The sequence below is a fragment of the Fusarium venenatum genome (genome assembly GCF_020744135.1).
Source record: "Fusarium venenatum strain MPI-CAGE-CH-0201 chromosome Unknown EDB82scaffold_3, whole genome shotgun sequence".
NCBI classification, from domain to species: Eukaryota; Fungi; Ascomycota; class Sordariomycetes; order Hypocreales; family Nectriaceae; genus Fusarium; species Fusarium venenatum.
The window spans coordinates 4,073,387-4,087,925 of record NW_027072131.1 but is presented as its reverse complement, the minus strand read 5'-3'; the positions used below and the strand labels follow the sequence as shown (position 1 = coordinate 4,087,925).

General features: G+C 46.8%; 6 protein-coding genes across 6 annotated transcripts; 3 read left to right on the top strand and 3 right to left on the bottom strand.

Annotated features, from left to right (window-relative positions):
• The first annotated feature begins 60 nt into the window (after nt 1-60).
• EDB82DRAFT_506941 (uncharacterized protein) lies at nt 61-1,035 on the top strand. Its single transcript, XM_025727665.2, has 5 exons — nt 61-174; nt 231-346; nt 398-529; nt 580-716; nt 769-1,035. Exons 1-5 carry the CDS (start codon nt 83-85, stop codon nt 802-804), a joined length of 513 nt encoding a protein of 170 aa, XP_025582110.2. The 5' UTR covers nt 61-82; the 3' UTR covers nt 805-1,035.
• A 1,294-nt stretch (nt 1,036-2,329) lies between these two features.
• EDB82DRAFT_506939 (uncharacterized protein) lies at nt 2,330-4,190 on the bottom strand. The gene has a single exon (XM_025727664.2). It carries the CDS (start codon nt 4,029-4,031, stop codon nt 2,508-2,510), a length of 1,524 nt encoding a protein of 507 aa, XP_025582109.2. The 5' UTR covers nt 4,032-4,190; the 3' UTR covers nt 2,330-2,507.
• A 2,297-nt stretch (nt 4,191-6,487) lies between these two features.
• Nucleotides 6,488-8,146, top strand: EDB82DRAFT_245867 (uncharacterized protein). Its single transcript, XM_025727663.2, has one exon. The coding sequence runs from the start codon at nt 6,586-6,588 to the stop codon at nt 8,074-8,076; it is 1,491 nt and encodes a 496-aa protein (XP_025582108.1). The 5' UTR covers nt 6,488-6,585; the 3' UTR covers nt 8,077-8,146.
• A 193-nt stretch (nt 8,147-8,339) lies between these two features.
• Nucleotides 8,340-9,920, bottom strand: EDB82DRAFT_568003 (uncharacterized protein; the record flags this gene model as incomplete). Its single annotated transcript, XM_025727662.2, has 3 exons — nt 8,340-9,135; nt 9,185-9,675; nt 9,899-9,920. The coding sequence occupies 3 exons, from the start codon at nt 9,918-9,920 to the stop codon at nt 8,422-8,424; spliced, it is 1,227 nt and encodes a 408-aa protein (XP_025582107.2). The 3' UTR covers nt 8,340-8,421.
• A 111-nt stretch (nt 9,921-10,031) lies between these two features.
• Nucleotides 10,032-12,469, top strand: EDB82DRAFT_245857 (fungal-specific transcription factor domain-containing protein). Its single transcript, XM_025727661.2, has 6 exons — nt 10,032-10,133; nt 10,184-10,212; nt 10,259-10,764; nt 10,818-11,524; nt 11,592-11,821; nt 11,877-12,469. The coding sequence occupies exons 1-6, from the start codon at nt 10,104-10,106 to the stop codon at nt 12,442-12,444; spliced, it is 2,070 nt and encodes a 689-aa protein (XP_025582106.2). The 5' UTR covers nt 10,032-10,103; the 3' UTR covers nt 12,445-12,469.
• EDB82DRAFT_245848 (uncharacterized protein) lies at nt 12,470-14,305 on the bottom strand. Its single transcript, XM_025727660.2, has 3 exons — nt 13,683-14,305; nt 12,665-13,628; nt 12,470-12,613 (listed from the first exon to the last, which is right to left on the bottom strand). Exons 1-3 carry the CDS (start codon nt 14,256-14,258, stop codon nt 12,495-12,497), a joined length of 1,659 nt encoding a protein of 552 aa, XP_025582105.2. The 5' UTR covers nt 14,259-14,305; the 3' UTR covers nt 12,470-12,494.
• Between the last annotated feature and the right edge of the window lie 234 nt (nt 14,306-14,539).

The window sequence follows — 14,539 nt, the reverse complement described above, 5'->3', positions numbered from 1 at the left end:
ACACTGATACCAGTATAAATCTCTCATTTCCCTCCTCAAAAACCGAAAATCAATTTCGCATCCATACTAAAAGAGAGCCATTATGCGTGCTGAACAAACCATCCTCGCCTTCAACTCTTTATTTGGCGCAGCCACAACACCCTTTGGATGCGGTGAAGTAAACGTCTTTTACACGTAAGGACATCCATCTCTATTACTATTGCAGTATTTAATGATTTTATTTTATTTAGTGGTTTGCCAGGTCGTCATCAATATGTTACTCAGCAAGGCTACGATGCCAAGCTGGTAGAGGAGCAAATCTTTAATCACACACGTGAACTTCGAGAGGCTGGATATAATGTTCGGGGTAAGAACAGTCACAAGCAGGAGAGATAGACCTGCTAAAGAACTTATTTAGCTGTTTGGCGAGGACCCGAGATGCCACCAAATGAGTTCGTTGATCAAATGAAGGACGTTCACTGGCACGCCGCTGGTATAGGCTTTGGCGTGAGGGGATCACAAATCCCAGATGTCATCGGGCTTTTTGAAGGTAATGAATGACCTGACGTTGAACAGGGGTGTAGTATTAATGTGACACAGAGACTATCGATATCTTCCGCAAAGAAGCTCCGGATGCCAAGTTTGTCTTTAACTACAATCCTCTCACGTTTCTGTGGTCCGTCAAGCGCTACTTTCCCCTGTCAAGCGACTGTAAGGAACAGCCGGGCAAGGACTTGGTAAGTTGTATCTCTCCTTGCACATTTGCCTGATGCTAATGACGGAGCATAGGGATATGTAACGCTTTATGAAGAGGCTTGCCCCTAAATTACAGGTTACTAGCAAGGATAACATTCTTCAGCAACCAAATCGTATTTCAGTTATGTCCCACTCGAGGTTGATAGCATGTTTAGTTTGAAGCCTCGGTGTATATTGCCGGAGTTAACTGGACCAAGGCACTTTTGCATTTGTTTTTGGCTTCCTACTCGATAAAAACAAATGTTCTAAAATAGGGAATTTTCTTTTGGCAACACGTTAATAATGAAGAGGTCTTTGACGAACTTCAACCAGTGATCGACTGTGCAGTCCAGTGATCGATAGATTCTCGTGTAGTCTCGGTCTGTTTTATCACCTGCAAACCCCATTTTATGAGATTTCCTGCCAACGTTCACAATAAGTCTATGTTAAGATAACCCTAACACTTAACTTTCATGGAAATCTCATTCTTACATGTTGATGGGATATGCAGCTCAGCGGCTAGGTTGGTCGGGGTGATCTTGTGATGAAGCTCAGCTGGCTTTTTTTGTATATAAACCGAAGCAAAGATAAAGCCCATAGAAACCTTACTATTCAGAGTGTAGCTAACGTAATCCAATACGTTTATCTCATGAGATAAAATAAACACGGCATTGAAGTGATCGGGGACACCTATCGAATTACGTTTGCGAAGGCACAGTTGGGATTATCAATTACGGACCATTCATTGAGCTGAAGAAAGACGTCATGAGATCTACGGATGGTAGGTAGTCATGATAAGTCATGCAAAATAGCCCTATCTAAACGGGAAATACCTTGGACCTTTCCAGAAGAACAACCCGCCTACCTTGGCACACCATCAAGGGCAGATTCCGTACGACAAGAGGCGACCACACAGTGTCAAGACTCCTGCACCATCATACATCAAGCATGAGCCTCGCATGACACGGGAACAAGTAAATAATACGCCTTGCCACGTGTTACAATCTCCCGTCCCTCCCTTACAGCCCGAGACGCTAGGAACTGCCGTGTCAGTTCTGTCAAAAGAGCGTTGCAACCTCAAGCAAGCCTCTTAACCGGGTTCCTGGGGAAATATGTCAAACGCGGGGGCGCAGAGGGTGCAGTACTGTTATGTATGGGGTGCAGGTGACAAGTGATGAGTCCAAGTGCAGATTTACCCCTGGGCCTAGCAGAAGGGGGGCACTACTTTGGAAAAAGGAAACACATGACATGAATTAAAGGAGGCTGGAATTAATGGTTGCACAGGGTTGGACGTTTTGGGACAACAGCCTAAATCGGGGGCGGCGGTCGATGTGGTCTGTGAGTAATCTCACGATAGGGATACCACTCTGGCGTGTATATACACCTTTGGGCTTATCAGATATGGTGGGGTGGGATATCCCTGCGTGTCTGGCCTGAGTGGTAGCGACTGATACAAAAATATATTGGAGAAGTTCAATGGGCTTGAAAGGAATAAATTGGTGAATATTGGATGATATCCAGGTTGTTGATGTGTTCGAAGAGTGGAGCTTGTGAATAGTGTCGTTGTTTATGGTTTGGTGTTCATACTCAAAAGTGGTGCAGTGACGTACAGGATCACGGGATAGTTACAGTGCATTTGGAGAAACGATCGACAAGCAGGTACTTAACTACATGGATTATCATCAAGTAATTCCTCTTCCATTACTGGTGGTATCTACCTAACCTTTCCAAAGAAATACACCGTACAAGAACTGCATTACTACTTACTAAATCATCAATGGCACACGAAACATTCACCCCTTGAACGCCTTTCCAGTACTGACATTCAGCTTTGTCCAAACAGACCCAGTCGACATGTACCAGGCAAACTGCACAGGCCAGTAGACATGCATCATCCACAACCAAGGCATGGGATCCCAAGACTCAAAGGTACCATCCTTCCAGTATATTAGATGCTGTGCAAAGGCATGAATAGACTTCGAAACATGGGACAATCCCGTAGTTCCTCGGAAAAGAGTGTGGTAGAATGGACAGAGAACAAGCTCGATAAGATCTTGACTGACCCAGTAGTAGTCTTGAGGATTGATGGGGTACAGAGGGGGCTTTGAAAGCGATCTACGCTCAGAAGAGGATGATAGGACAGAAAGGTACTCGTCGACAATCTCGGGGGTATTGTTAAACAAAACTGTCGCTGTGTGGACTCTGGGGTTGCACTCAATAGGGTATATCGTAACGTCTTTCTCGGCGCCAGATCGAGTACCATCTTCATCTTCCTGGTTAATCAAAAAGTCAAAGCTCATGTGCCCAGTAAAGTTCTCGCCACCCTCCTCAGCCTGCTTGAGTGTGAAGTCGAGCATAGCCTTGCTAAGCGGAGAGTCGGCAGGGAGAGCAGAGTAATGCATAAGAACATCTGCAGAACGGCACGCGACAAAAGCGCACACGCGACCTCGGATAATAAGTGCGTGCGTGCAGAATTCTGGACCGGTAATGTACTCTTGGATGATGAAGGAGCATTTGGCCGTATCGAATGGGATGGTGTCGATGCGCGCCAGGGTAGCGTCTTCGGAAGACAGAGGAAGGAGAGGCATCGTGAAGCGGGCAACGTCGTCTACACCAACGGGCTTGACAAGATATTGTCTCGCGCCAGGCTTTAGTTCAAGACCGCCATTGCGTTGTAGGAAGTTGATGACATCCTCCTTATCTTGTACAGCCTCAGTATGCGGCACCGTCAGACCTAAAGACTTTGTGTGCTCAATGAAAGCATCCTTCTCATGTAGTCTGCGAATATCTTGGATACCGAATTGGATCGCTTTGGCGCTTGTGCGGGCTTCAATAATCTCTTTGACGGCAGCATCTTCAATCGCGGCATTGACGTCAGAGACTGACACCCAAAGATCAACATCCTCGTGTTTGATGATTTCCGTGATTCGGTTCAGGTAGGGGTCATCCAAGGACATCGTTGAAGGATCTGAGGGAACGGGAAGACGGTAGTAGACATCGATTGCACGGGAAACGCGACCGGGAGAGAGGGAGTAGCAGTCTGCGCCGATGACGCGATGGCCGCGACGATGGAACATTCGTGCTAAGGACAATCCCTTTGCCATATTCACGCCCGTGACGAGGATCGTGGTCTTGTCCAAATTATCTTGATCATTTTGGCTATGGGATGTCGGAGTAGGAGGTTTCGAGGTTAACCGGTTCCATAGGAAAGCAGTCAACGCGAACAAGAGGTTTGTCGGCAGGAAGATGAAGCTGAGAAGAAACAGAGAAAGATTCTTGGTGAATTGCGCCACCCGGGAAGTTTCGGGGTTTGCCATTGTGAGTAAACTTAGAGATGCAATGGTAAATTGTGTTTAAACAGTCAATTTCAAGCTTCACTTTGGCTTTGCTTGAACATGGTAGAGAGCTTGACAAACTTGGAGCTCTAGCTATGGCGGGGGGACACAAGCTCGAGGAACAAACAAAGTCAATTGCAAGACGTCATGACTTTGGAGTTCTTGTTTCATCAAACGCTGCCTTTCTCGGCGTTCTGTGGCGCAAATCACGGCGCAACGCATTCCGGGGTCCCTCCGTAAGACACTCCCACTACTAAAACCGAACTAGATCGAATATGAACATTTCAGAGAGCTAGAGACAAGATGGAAAGAGGGGATAGATCTTAGCTTGATCGCCAGGAATATAAGCTCCGCCCTCGATCCAAAGCGGATATTGTCTGAGACTTTGTGATTGACATTGCATTTCTCTCTGTCTTTTCCGTTGACGTTCAAAATGCCCATTCTCGTTCTGACCTTTTCTGCATATGATCCCACATGCGGGTTTCCACACCGGTAAAGCACAACGAGCTTCTGCTTCAAGTCTCATGTGCAGTAAAGCACGTACATGCACCAATTGCAACACCCACGCTGTTCTCTCGTGGTTGCACAAGTTGCTCCCGGGTAGTATTCTGTATCGCCACCATGTGTGAGAGACTTTGTGAACAGACTGTGTGCAGTGCTAAATACCGATAGGATGGGTCGAGATTGTTGCACTTCTTAGAGTAGACACCCGGAATCGTCAACAGCCCATAGGAAGAGGGGTTTGACTCAATCTGTTTGTTTTATTTACACCGGTTGACGAGGTTCTTGTCTCTTCTCCTCTTTCTGTTGCGTACCTTGCTTACTTCTATGACGTATCGATTCTACAGCGAAGTTTCAAAGAGACCTGGGGGTAAGAGTGGATGTCAATTCTTTCAACCAAAGATGCAAGAGACCGAAAGCAATAATAATTCAGAGAATTAATAGAAAGAAAACAAAAGGGTGTTCTCTTCAACCGGTCAATTAAGTTGTGTGTGTTGCACAAACTCTTGTACAACATTGAATGGTCCCTGAAAATAGAGAGAGATAAGATAATATGGACAGTTGCAGATCATCTATCACAACATTCCCATTTCTCTTTCATCTACTAAAACAAATTCCCCATCTTCACTTCAGGGTCTAGAATGGCCAATTTCAGTCTTTCTAGTTCCTCACTTCGCATGTCCTTAGTCTCTCACCAAAACGTTGGACCGAGACAACGTGGGGTAAGCTCACTTATGGATGACGCGCACATGCAAGAGGAGCTGTCTAGAGGTACCTTTTCTAAGTGTAATTGAAGCAGCTCCATTTCAAACTGACCCGTCTTTACGAGAATACAGTCTAGACAGTACTTTCATGCTCAATCCAGGCACGCATACAATATCTAAATCGCCCCACGCCCGCGGATCTTTCCCTCCCCCAGTCTAAGCCACAGATGCACCAAGCTAAGATCTCGTCAGATTTTCGATACCCGAGTCCAGACCAGAGAGAAAATAGAAACCCCTCTCTCTAGATCACCCCTGGAGATTCTAAATCACACCCCTAGACCGCTCTCAATGTGTCGACTCCAACGACTTATATTCACTCACTCAACTGAACTCAGTCTAGGTTGTGGTTACTCTACAGCACCTATGTCCACGGTACTTTCCCTTGGCGTAATACTGCCCCTCTGTTTCTCAGTATATGACACCTCGAGACGCGGGATGCGCAACAACCTCGACGAATCAAGATAGGATACAAGATGCCGTGCTCAAACGACTCAAAGGGTCCAGCCACTAACTATAGTCCACTACACTTGCACGGCGGGTACCTATCCAGCCACTTCTACCCGTAGCCGTCCAATGTCATTCCACGGAGCACCGCCCCAGAAACTAAAACCTTTGAGCCCCATCATAGTAACACCATCATGACACCAACATTCGTTGTACGACATCCTGGTTTGTTCTATCTGTTTGTGTGGTTCATTTTGTCTCCTCCTGTTCCTGTTGGCTGTGGTGTGTAAAGATGAAGAAATGCACCTCTCAACCCCCAAATTTCTAAGTCGAGTCTACAGGCCTAGTACCTGCTACCTAGTCTATCACCTCATTCTGGCCTCAAAAGTGATCCCTTGGATATTATCCATGACCAATGAGACATTTTATAATGTCTGAAATGTCTCTATACATATATCACAACCATCCCTTTGCGTCAAATCCAAGTACCTCTGACTTGTTCTGGTCACGACCCTGGCTTGAATCTTCTTTCCGTTGTCGGCAGTTGGATATTCACTCTCTGCAACCGATCGAACATTGTCTGTTGCGAAACCATCCGTCAAGACCCTCTTTCGACGGCCTTACTACCTAGGACTCCTTCCAACTGAGGGGTTTCCAGATACATAAAAAGCTGCTTATCCCAGCCCTGATTAGAACCTGTCTCTTCTATAATCACAGTTCAACCTGCACACTCTCCTCCTCCTATCTCATCTCATCTCTTCTACACCCTACCACCTTTTTACCTCTTTCTCTCACCTTGTGTTACCTCCCTCTTACACCTGCCCACCATGTCTGATATGAATGCTACCGTCGAGCCCACAGCCAAGGGTTTTGCTGTCTGTGGCTACGAGAAGATTGAGTATGACTTCGAGTTTCTCGATGGCGTCTTCAACCCCGTCAACCCTCAGCTGTACCAGCTTTACTCTCCTTGGGGCCGCTGCTTGGCCGTCATGGATCTGAACATCTTCAACCTGTATGGCCAGCAGATGCAGCGTTACTTTGACCACTATGGTATCCCCCTCACTATCCACAAGACCATGATTGGTGAGAAAGCCAAGTCCATGGATACTCTTTTGTCCATTGTCGACTCCATGACCGACTTTGGAATCTACCGCAAGGAGCCCGTCCTTGTTGTTGGTGGTGGTCTTGTCACCGACGTTGCTGGCTTCGCTTGTGCTGCTTACCGCCGCAACACCAACTACGTCCGTATTCCCACCACTGTCATTGGCCTCATTGATGCTTCCGTCTCTATCAAGGTCGCTGTCAACTACGGCCGCTACAAGAACCGTCTCGGTGCCTACCATGCTCCTTCCCACACATTCCTTGACTTCACATTCCTTCGCAGTCTCCCTGTGGCTCAGATCCGAAATGGATTCGCTGAGCTGATCAAGATCTCCACCTGTGCTCACAAGGAGACTTATGACCTTCTCGAGAAGTACTGCGAGCAGCTCATCGACACTGGCTTTGGTCGATCTGACGATGCCTCTCCTGAGATCAAGGTCGTCGCTGACAAGATCTGCCGTGCTGGTATCCACGAGATGCTCAAGCTCGAGACACCCAACCTTCACGAGATTATGCTCGACCGTGTCATTGCCTACGGTCACACCTGGTCTCCTCTCCACGAGCTTGTTCCCGAGACTCCTCTCCGCCACGGTCATGCCATTTCTATTGACATGGCCTACTCTGCCACTCTGGCCAACATCCGTGGTCTTCTCTCTTCTGAAGAGCACAAACGTCTCTTAAACCTCTTCTCCCGCGCTGGTCTCTCCATGGACCACCCCGATTTCGATGCCGATCTTCTGGAGAAGGCTACTGCTGCCATCCTCAAGACTCGTGATGGTAAGCTCCGTGCTGCTGTCCCCGTCAACCCTATGGGAGACTGCGTCTTCCTTAACGACGTCAGCCACAAGGACATGGTCGCTGCTCTTGAGGAGCACAAGAAGATCATGAAGTCATACCCCCGCGAGGGTGCAGGTATTGAGGCGTTTGTCGACTCCAGCGACACCGGCTACACCCTCAACGGTGCCCCCGTTGAGAACGGCCAGGCCAACGCTCACCAGGTTGCCATGAATGGCGTTGAGAACAGCAAGCTCCATGCCTCCGGCCCCGAAGGCGTTGACGGTCTTCAGCAGGACTCCAGCAGCAGTGACGAGGATTACGTTCTCGGAAACTCCAAGACCAACGGACAACAGGACAAGGGTATCTTGAGCGATCTCAAGGAAAAAGTTGGCGGTCTTCAGAACCAGGTCGCCAAGGCTGTCACTGTCCAGAGCCAATAATCGCATTACTAGTATGAAAGCAAAATTTTGATATTATGGGAGCATACGAATATCAGTGGATAACTTAACCATGGACATTACCCAAAAACTATATGGGCATATTTGTTGGATCTGGGTTTATTAACACCCTTGGTCTGTTTTTACGTAACATGATACCGGGTCTGAGAACGAGATGATAAATCACTCAGCATCCACGGTTTTACATTCGATTCAATTATACAAACAAGGATATTTATCCAAACTTATATCTCTTTGCATTGTGACTGTTACAGCATCTTAATTAAACGGTACTGTAAAAGCTAACTCATTCTTAAATATGACCTCTCATTGATCGTGGAATGTCGTTCAACTGTGATGTGTTGTCTCGTTTTTGCCTCGGTCTATCACGCTGTTGACCATGTCGATAAAGTCTTCAGCTGCATTCTCAGAAAAGAATTCCCTTTCACGGGCGATGCACCGCGAAATATGATGCCGACCACGCTCCAACATTTCCATCTCGTATTTCTCCAGAGCGTTTTCTAGTTGAATCTCTTCAGACTCTCCAAGCTCAGCTCTATTCTTGCATTTGACGATGGCTTTTGATAACATCAACGCATCAAACATTGCCATGTTTACGCCTTCGCCAACAAGAGGAGTAGAAAGATGAGCGGCGTCTCCCAAAAGTGTGATACCTGGAATACGCTGCCACGTCAGGGAGGAAACCGGCAATCGATACAAAGGCCACGCGTGAAACGGCCCTTCGGCGTGACTAAGATAGTCCTTGAGCTCTGGGGTCCAATTTTCAAAGAAGTCGTATGATGATAGAAACTTGCTGCGTATGTTGTCGGTATCAGTGGCAGTCATGTGTTTCTGATATTCACCTTCTGGGGCATCCATTCCGATATAAAAGCGATAGGAATTATCAGCTAGCTGCTGGACTGCCAGCATCTTTTGCTGCCCCATTGCTAACATTGTTCCAGGTCCGGCGTCTTTGACAGCAGTTTTGTAAGTAGGATTATCGTGAGATATGCTTCCCTCGATAAAGACTTTACCAGAGTATTCAGGCTTCGTCGACATGACCTTACCAGGGGTTAGTTTAGTTACACACACAATAGGAAAATGTACTCACAAGAGATCGAACCTTGCTCCATGCTCCATCACAACCAATAATGAGACGAAAGCCTGAAGAGGAGCTACCATTCTCAAAGAAAACAACGTTATCGGTAGGAGTAGTACCCTTACTGACACTTCTGATTCCATGTCCCCACATGATCTTGTCATTTGGAATAGAATCGAGCAGCATCTTGCGAAGATGTAGACGATCGATCTCAGGCGCATCGCGGTCCTCTCCAAACACGGATTTGACAGTGCCCGATGGATTCTGCATGCAAACTCTGGACCCTTCCCAGCGGGCAATGCTCTTGAACTTGTCAAAGAGTCCCCCTTCCTTGACTGCAAGTTGGCCTGATGAGGCATGGATATCCAGAGTGCCACCTTGGTTGATGAATCGGGGTTTAGGGTCAGCATCTCGCTCGTACACGATGAAGTTTATGTCATTGATGTGGAGTAAACGTGCTAGTGTGAGACCTCCTGGTCCAGCTCCGATGATGGCAATAGGTGCTTGTTTGCCGACATGTGAGGCCATGTTGGACATGATGGGAGGTGATTCTAGTTTGATTTGATGAAGTTGATGTAGGTATAAATGGCCGAATAAAAACAAGTTGAAACAATTACTTCGATGGGACAATAGGGATCCTCACAACTTTTTATACCTTTACTCCTGTCTACAGTCGAAGCAACCGTCTTGCCGAGTAAGTTTGACTCGGACGAATCTCTCGAGTGCCTTGCGATCTGATCTCCGACATGAAAACATTTGATTGGCTGATCTCGGAAGGTAAGCACTTACATTCCCGAGGCTGTCCAATCAAGTTTCTCCTCTTCGGCGTTGATGACAGAGACCATTGTCCCTCCTACATCATCGTTTACATCTTCTGTTCTCCATCCAGGTCCATACACATAGCAATATTGAATTTCTTGTTGCCTCTACGATGACTGGCACTGATTTAGCTCGCTACGCGGTAGGTTGGTGAACGCGCAGTTACCAACTTTGTGCTAATATGACTTTCAGTGCAACTATTGCAGGCAGAAGAAGTTCAGGTATGATTCTTTACTGGTCCTATGACACTGTACCTGATTACTTCAGATGTACGAGGGAGTTTCCCAAATGCGGAGCCTGCAAGCCATGGCCTGGTCCATGCAACTATGCCCGGGATATTCCGAATACCGGTACTAGTTTAACGACTACGGCTGTTTTGGCAAATAACCAGAAGCCCGATGATGTACAGATTCGATTGCAAAATATTGAAAACGCAATTCAAGACTTAACCGATGTCGTCAATAAAGCGGTAGTGGCCATCGATGAGATCTCCTCAACTTCGCTGAAAGGCAATACCATTCTTCAGACTACCTCAGCTGACGATCAGGCTTCAAGATTGTATGTTGGCAAGCAGAACTCGTTCGCGGTGTTGGATGATGCAACCAATTCTGTTCATGGAGCGACTGGAAATTTGTCTTCATCACTCCAACAGAGCGCTGCTAGCGAGTTACAGTTCTTATCAACTTCATTGACAACAGCAGTAGCTGATAACCAATTGAGAGGAAACTCCTTCTATGTTCCATCAAAATCCCAGGGTTACCAGTTGATAGGAAGTAAGTAAGACGTCAAAACACTCAGGAAACGTGGTTTGATAACATATTTGCAGAGTTTCTCGAAAGCGTCGGCCTAGGCGATGCATTCTTCGTGCCACCATCAGAAGAGCACCTACTCCAAGTTTTATTCAATCCGGGACAAGTTGTACGAAAGTCTTGGATCGTGTACATCGACTATATGATCCTCGCAATGCTATCCGAGGATCAGAGTGCCGAAACCAAAGGATTCCGAAACAACGTGAAGCTAGCCCTTAACGACAGCAGAATCTTCCTTGAGCCGCACCTCGTACACTTGCAGACTCTCATATTGCTAGCCATTCATGGTGAAGATTATGCATCTCCAAGTCTTTCGTGGATGCTCGTGGGTCATGCGTGTCGCCAGGCTGAGGCACTGGGTCTTCACTTGTCTAATAGCCCGGACTTTGAGGCTCATCAGAAACGACTAAGTCTATTCTGGATGCTTTTTGCTGTCGACAAGTCTTGTTCGTTAGCATTTGGCCGGCCATGTTTCCTTCCATCTAACACATATGGAACCGTTGTGCTCCCAGATTTTGGACACTTAACACGTTTCCAACCTCGATCTAAATCAGCAGATGGGCAAGAACAATCATTTGTCTTTGGAGCCCATATGTTTATTGCGCGGGTGAAACTTGCTCGCTTGACAGGGGATATTCTAGATCTGGCCAGCAACACAGACATGATCTCAAAGAGAGACCAGTTGGAGACAGACCTGACCGAGTGGCAGACTCAAACCAAACATGTGAGAATAAGCCCTTGACTTAGAACCCAATACTTTCAGTACGCATTGAGGTGCTAATGATGACCAGTTGTTGGACGGTATCTTGGAAGGCGAAAGGGCTTCATCTAGTCCGAACCAGTTGCGGGAAATGTCACTAGGCATAAGCACCATGACTTTTGAGTATCTACACGTATTCTTGGTTCTCACTAGAGCTGATCCATCTTGCGTCGGCCCAAGACTTGAAGCCGCGCGAGAGGCTATTTCTCTTCTTCCCTCATTGGTGTCTAATTGGACGTCCATATATAACCCCATGACTTGGTGAGTCCCCACAACAGAGTGCTCTCGATCAAAGAGCTAACGCCTTGGACCACAGGCATCTACTCTACTTTCCATTTATACCATTCTTCGTCATATTTGAGAATCTAGTACATGACCATGCCTTTATCTCTATAACTACCAAACAACATGACATCGAGCTTCTGTCGTCGACAGTTTCTTATTACTCTAGTATACGCAATCAGTTCCAACTACTGGCCCCTCTTTGTGAACGCCTTAAGAAGGTTGCAAAGGTGTTCCACCGTTTAGCTGTCGTTCTAGTTGGTGGCCGCGGCACTTCAGAGCAGGACAAAGAGTTGTTTCAGCCTATCCCCGATGGGGACGTATCGAGCATCGGCACCTTGAATAGTAATGCCGCCATGACTGTCGAAGATATTCAAGTTGAGTTGGGCGACGAGATTGGGGTTGACTTGAAACAATATCTAGAGCGGCTCCCAGCAGATCTATTCCCCCTTCAATCTGTATCACTTGGACAAATATCGACTGGAAATGTGACCAGCGAGATAATGAACAGTTTCCCAATGGGCGAGCAAGAAGGTTCACGTGGTACGAAGCGCCCATTTGACGTCATGTTTGACTGGTTTGCATGGGACTCTTATGAGTAAATAGCGAAGAAGGACAGTTTGGATATCAACAGAATCTATTATACAGAACACTACACCACAGGTCCCTGGACTGGGTGGTCTGCTTTGTCGTACGGGTGGCTGACCAGCTCCAAGACTTGTGTCCCATTTTGCTTGTCATCAGTCTGTTTCACTTCTTTTCTTGGCCCAACTGCGCAGGTTAGTGATACGTCAAGTAAGTCCATAGATGCTGTAGACTTACCAATATTCAAGCAGAGAAACTTGATCATGACAGGGAACCAAATAGCCACAGCAACAAGTTGACCGAAGCCCCATGTGGAAATACCACCTTCTGCTGTGTGCATATTAAGTAGCTGCACCATTTCTTGCAGACTGATGAAAATCATGACTACAGTGAGAATTTCCGTTATGGCCCAGAAGATACCCAACCCGCGTCTGGCGCCTCTCGTCTCTGTGAAGGAAAGGAATGGCGGCGCAGTTCCACCAAGTTGCGTATACTTGACCTCATCTTTAGCAAAACGTGTCTTGATAAAGTAGAGGATGTAGTCGATAATGAGGCAAGACATGACGACATGAACAACATATCGACAAGTCAATGTGGTCGCAAAGAACTCGTAGCTCTTCTTTTCCTTGATACCCTGGCAGAAGCTCATCGGCCCAGGCATATTTCCACAAGCTTCTACCGCAGAAACTTGCTTAAGATGCTGCTCAAATGCTTCGGCGTCAAAGTCCTGAAACTCAGTGATGGCAGTCATGAATATCCATGAGAGGACAACGAAGAATAGGGTGTAGAAGCGACGCTCTCCAACTCGATGCATGACCAACTGCGCCATCAGCACAGGATACATACCAGCTGTGATGAGGCCCTGAAGAATGCGATGGTTGAACATCCAAGAAAAGAGAGTGAGCATATTTGCCAAACCAGCTTTGTTACCGCCGTCAAAGGTGATGATGGCTGTGATGGAAATGGTAGCAGCGAAAAGAGCTTGGGACTCTTGGAAGTCCCGCATAGCGGATGATGCAGCGTAGGCGAATCGAGTTTTTGTTACTCTTGTTTGTACTTGGTGGCATGTATCGCGTAGTGAAGAACCCTTTTGGAATGAGGTTGTCACTCGGCCAAACGTCCGTATCCATGACGTTGCGAGTTTAAAGCAAAGACAGAGGAATAGGACAAGGACGAGTTGGATGATATAAGCCGTCACAATCTGTCAACCATTGTCAGAAATTTGTCTCTGCCGGTATCAAAGAGAACTACTCACTCCTTGGCCTGCAATATCCAGATCAATACCCGCACTGGCAGCTTGACAGTAAGGCTTCGCCATGACTCTTCCGAACTTTTCAATATTGCTAGGCTTTATTGGTGAACATCTAAAGTCATGTAGACTTCCTGTGCAATGTCCGTATGTCGAATCGGAGCACGATGCCCAAGCACAATTCCTCACTTTTGTAAAGACATTCAGAGTGTTGAACTTTTCCACGGTGCCAAAGTGAAAGATTTCGTCCATCTTTTTCTCGTTCTCTCGATCAATCGTATCATTTCCAGGACCAACCAGCATACCGAGTGTCGCAAGAGTCATACAATTCCACAGATTCTCTGGTTTGCTGTACATGAGTGTCGCGTTGGCACAAGTTGTAGTGCAGTTCAGAGCATCCGGATCACCATTGTTGCAGCCGTAAGAAATCAGTCGTGCGGGTATTTCAGGCTGCTCGGCGATGGATTTTACGCGGAACAAGTGTGCTGTTTCCCATGCCTGCCATTGTTTTGGAATGTTGATACCGTGATATTTTCGTGATATGTCGTAGTCGTTAATTAGTTGGAACTTTCGTTCAGGCATTTTGAGAGCGTATAAACAGACAGATACAAGAGAAGTTGAAGTAGGAGATTCAACTAGATTTTGTAATCATTTGATCTTTAGACCCCTGGAGCCTGCAGCAGAAAGGATTCGCTCCAGGTACGAGCCGCAGCGATTAGTCTAGACTTCAGCCCCCAAATGTGACCCATAGTAAGCAATGCTAACCATTTTTTTGCTTTTTAATTGGTGACTCGGAAATTAGTAAGTTGAAAAGATTGCAACCATTCAGCCCTAGGCAGACAGATGATCACCAACTAACTCAC

Excerpts from the sequence above, each read along its gene's own strand:
- EDB82DRAFT_506941 (XM_025727665.2), top strand. The coding sequence starts at position 83 with ATGCGTGCTGAACAAACCATCCTCGCCTTCAACTCTTTATTTGGCGCA. Across the intron at positions 175-230 it reads GAAGTAAACGTCTTTTACAC|TGGTTTGCCAGGTCGTCATC; the intron begins GTAAGGACATCC and ends TATTTTATTTAG. Across the intron at positions 347-397 it reads GGCTGGATATAATGTTCGGG|CTGTTTGGCGAGGACCCGAG; the intron begins GTAAGAACAGTC and ends GAACTTATTTAG.
- EDB82DRAFT_506939 (XM_025727664.2), bottom strand. The coding sequence starts at position 4,031 with ATGGCAAACCCCGAAACTTCCCGGGTGGCGCAATTCACCAAGAATCTT.
- EDB82DRAFT_245867 (XM_025727663.2), top strand. The coding sequence starts at position 6,586 with ATGTCTGATATGAATGCTACCGTCGAGCCCACAGCCAAGGGTTTTGCT.
- EDB82DRAFT_245857 (XM_025727661.2), top strand. The coding sequence starts at position 10,104 with ATGACTGGCACTGATTTAGCTCGCTACGCG. Across the intron at positions 10,134-10,183 it reads CTGATTTAGCTCGCTACGCG|TGCAACTATTGCAGGCAGAA; the intron begins GTAGGTTGGTGA and ends TATGACTTTCAG. Across the intron at positions 10,765-10,817 it reads GGGTTACCAGTTGATAGGAA|AGTTTCTCGAAAGCGTCGGC; the intron begins GTAAGTAAGACG and ends ACATATTTGCAG.
- EDB82DRAFT_245848 (XM_025727660.2), bottom strand. The coding sequence starts at position 14,258 with ATGCCTGAACGAAAGTTCCAACTAATTAACGACTACGACATATCACGA. Across the intron at positions 13,629-13,682 it reads TGGATATTGCAGGCCAAGGA|ATTGTGACGGCTTATATCAT; the intron begins GTGAGTAGTTCT and ends AATGGTTGACAG. Across the intron at positions 12,614-12,664 it reads GTTTCTCTGCTTGAATATTG|TTGGGCCAAGAAAAGAAGTG; the intron begins GTAAGTCTACAG and ends TAACCTGCGCAG.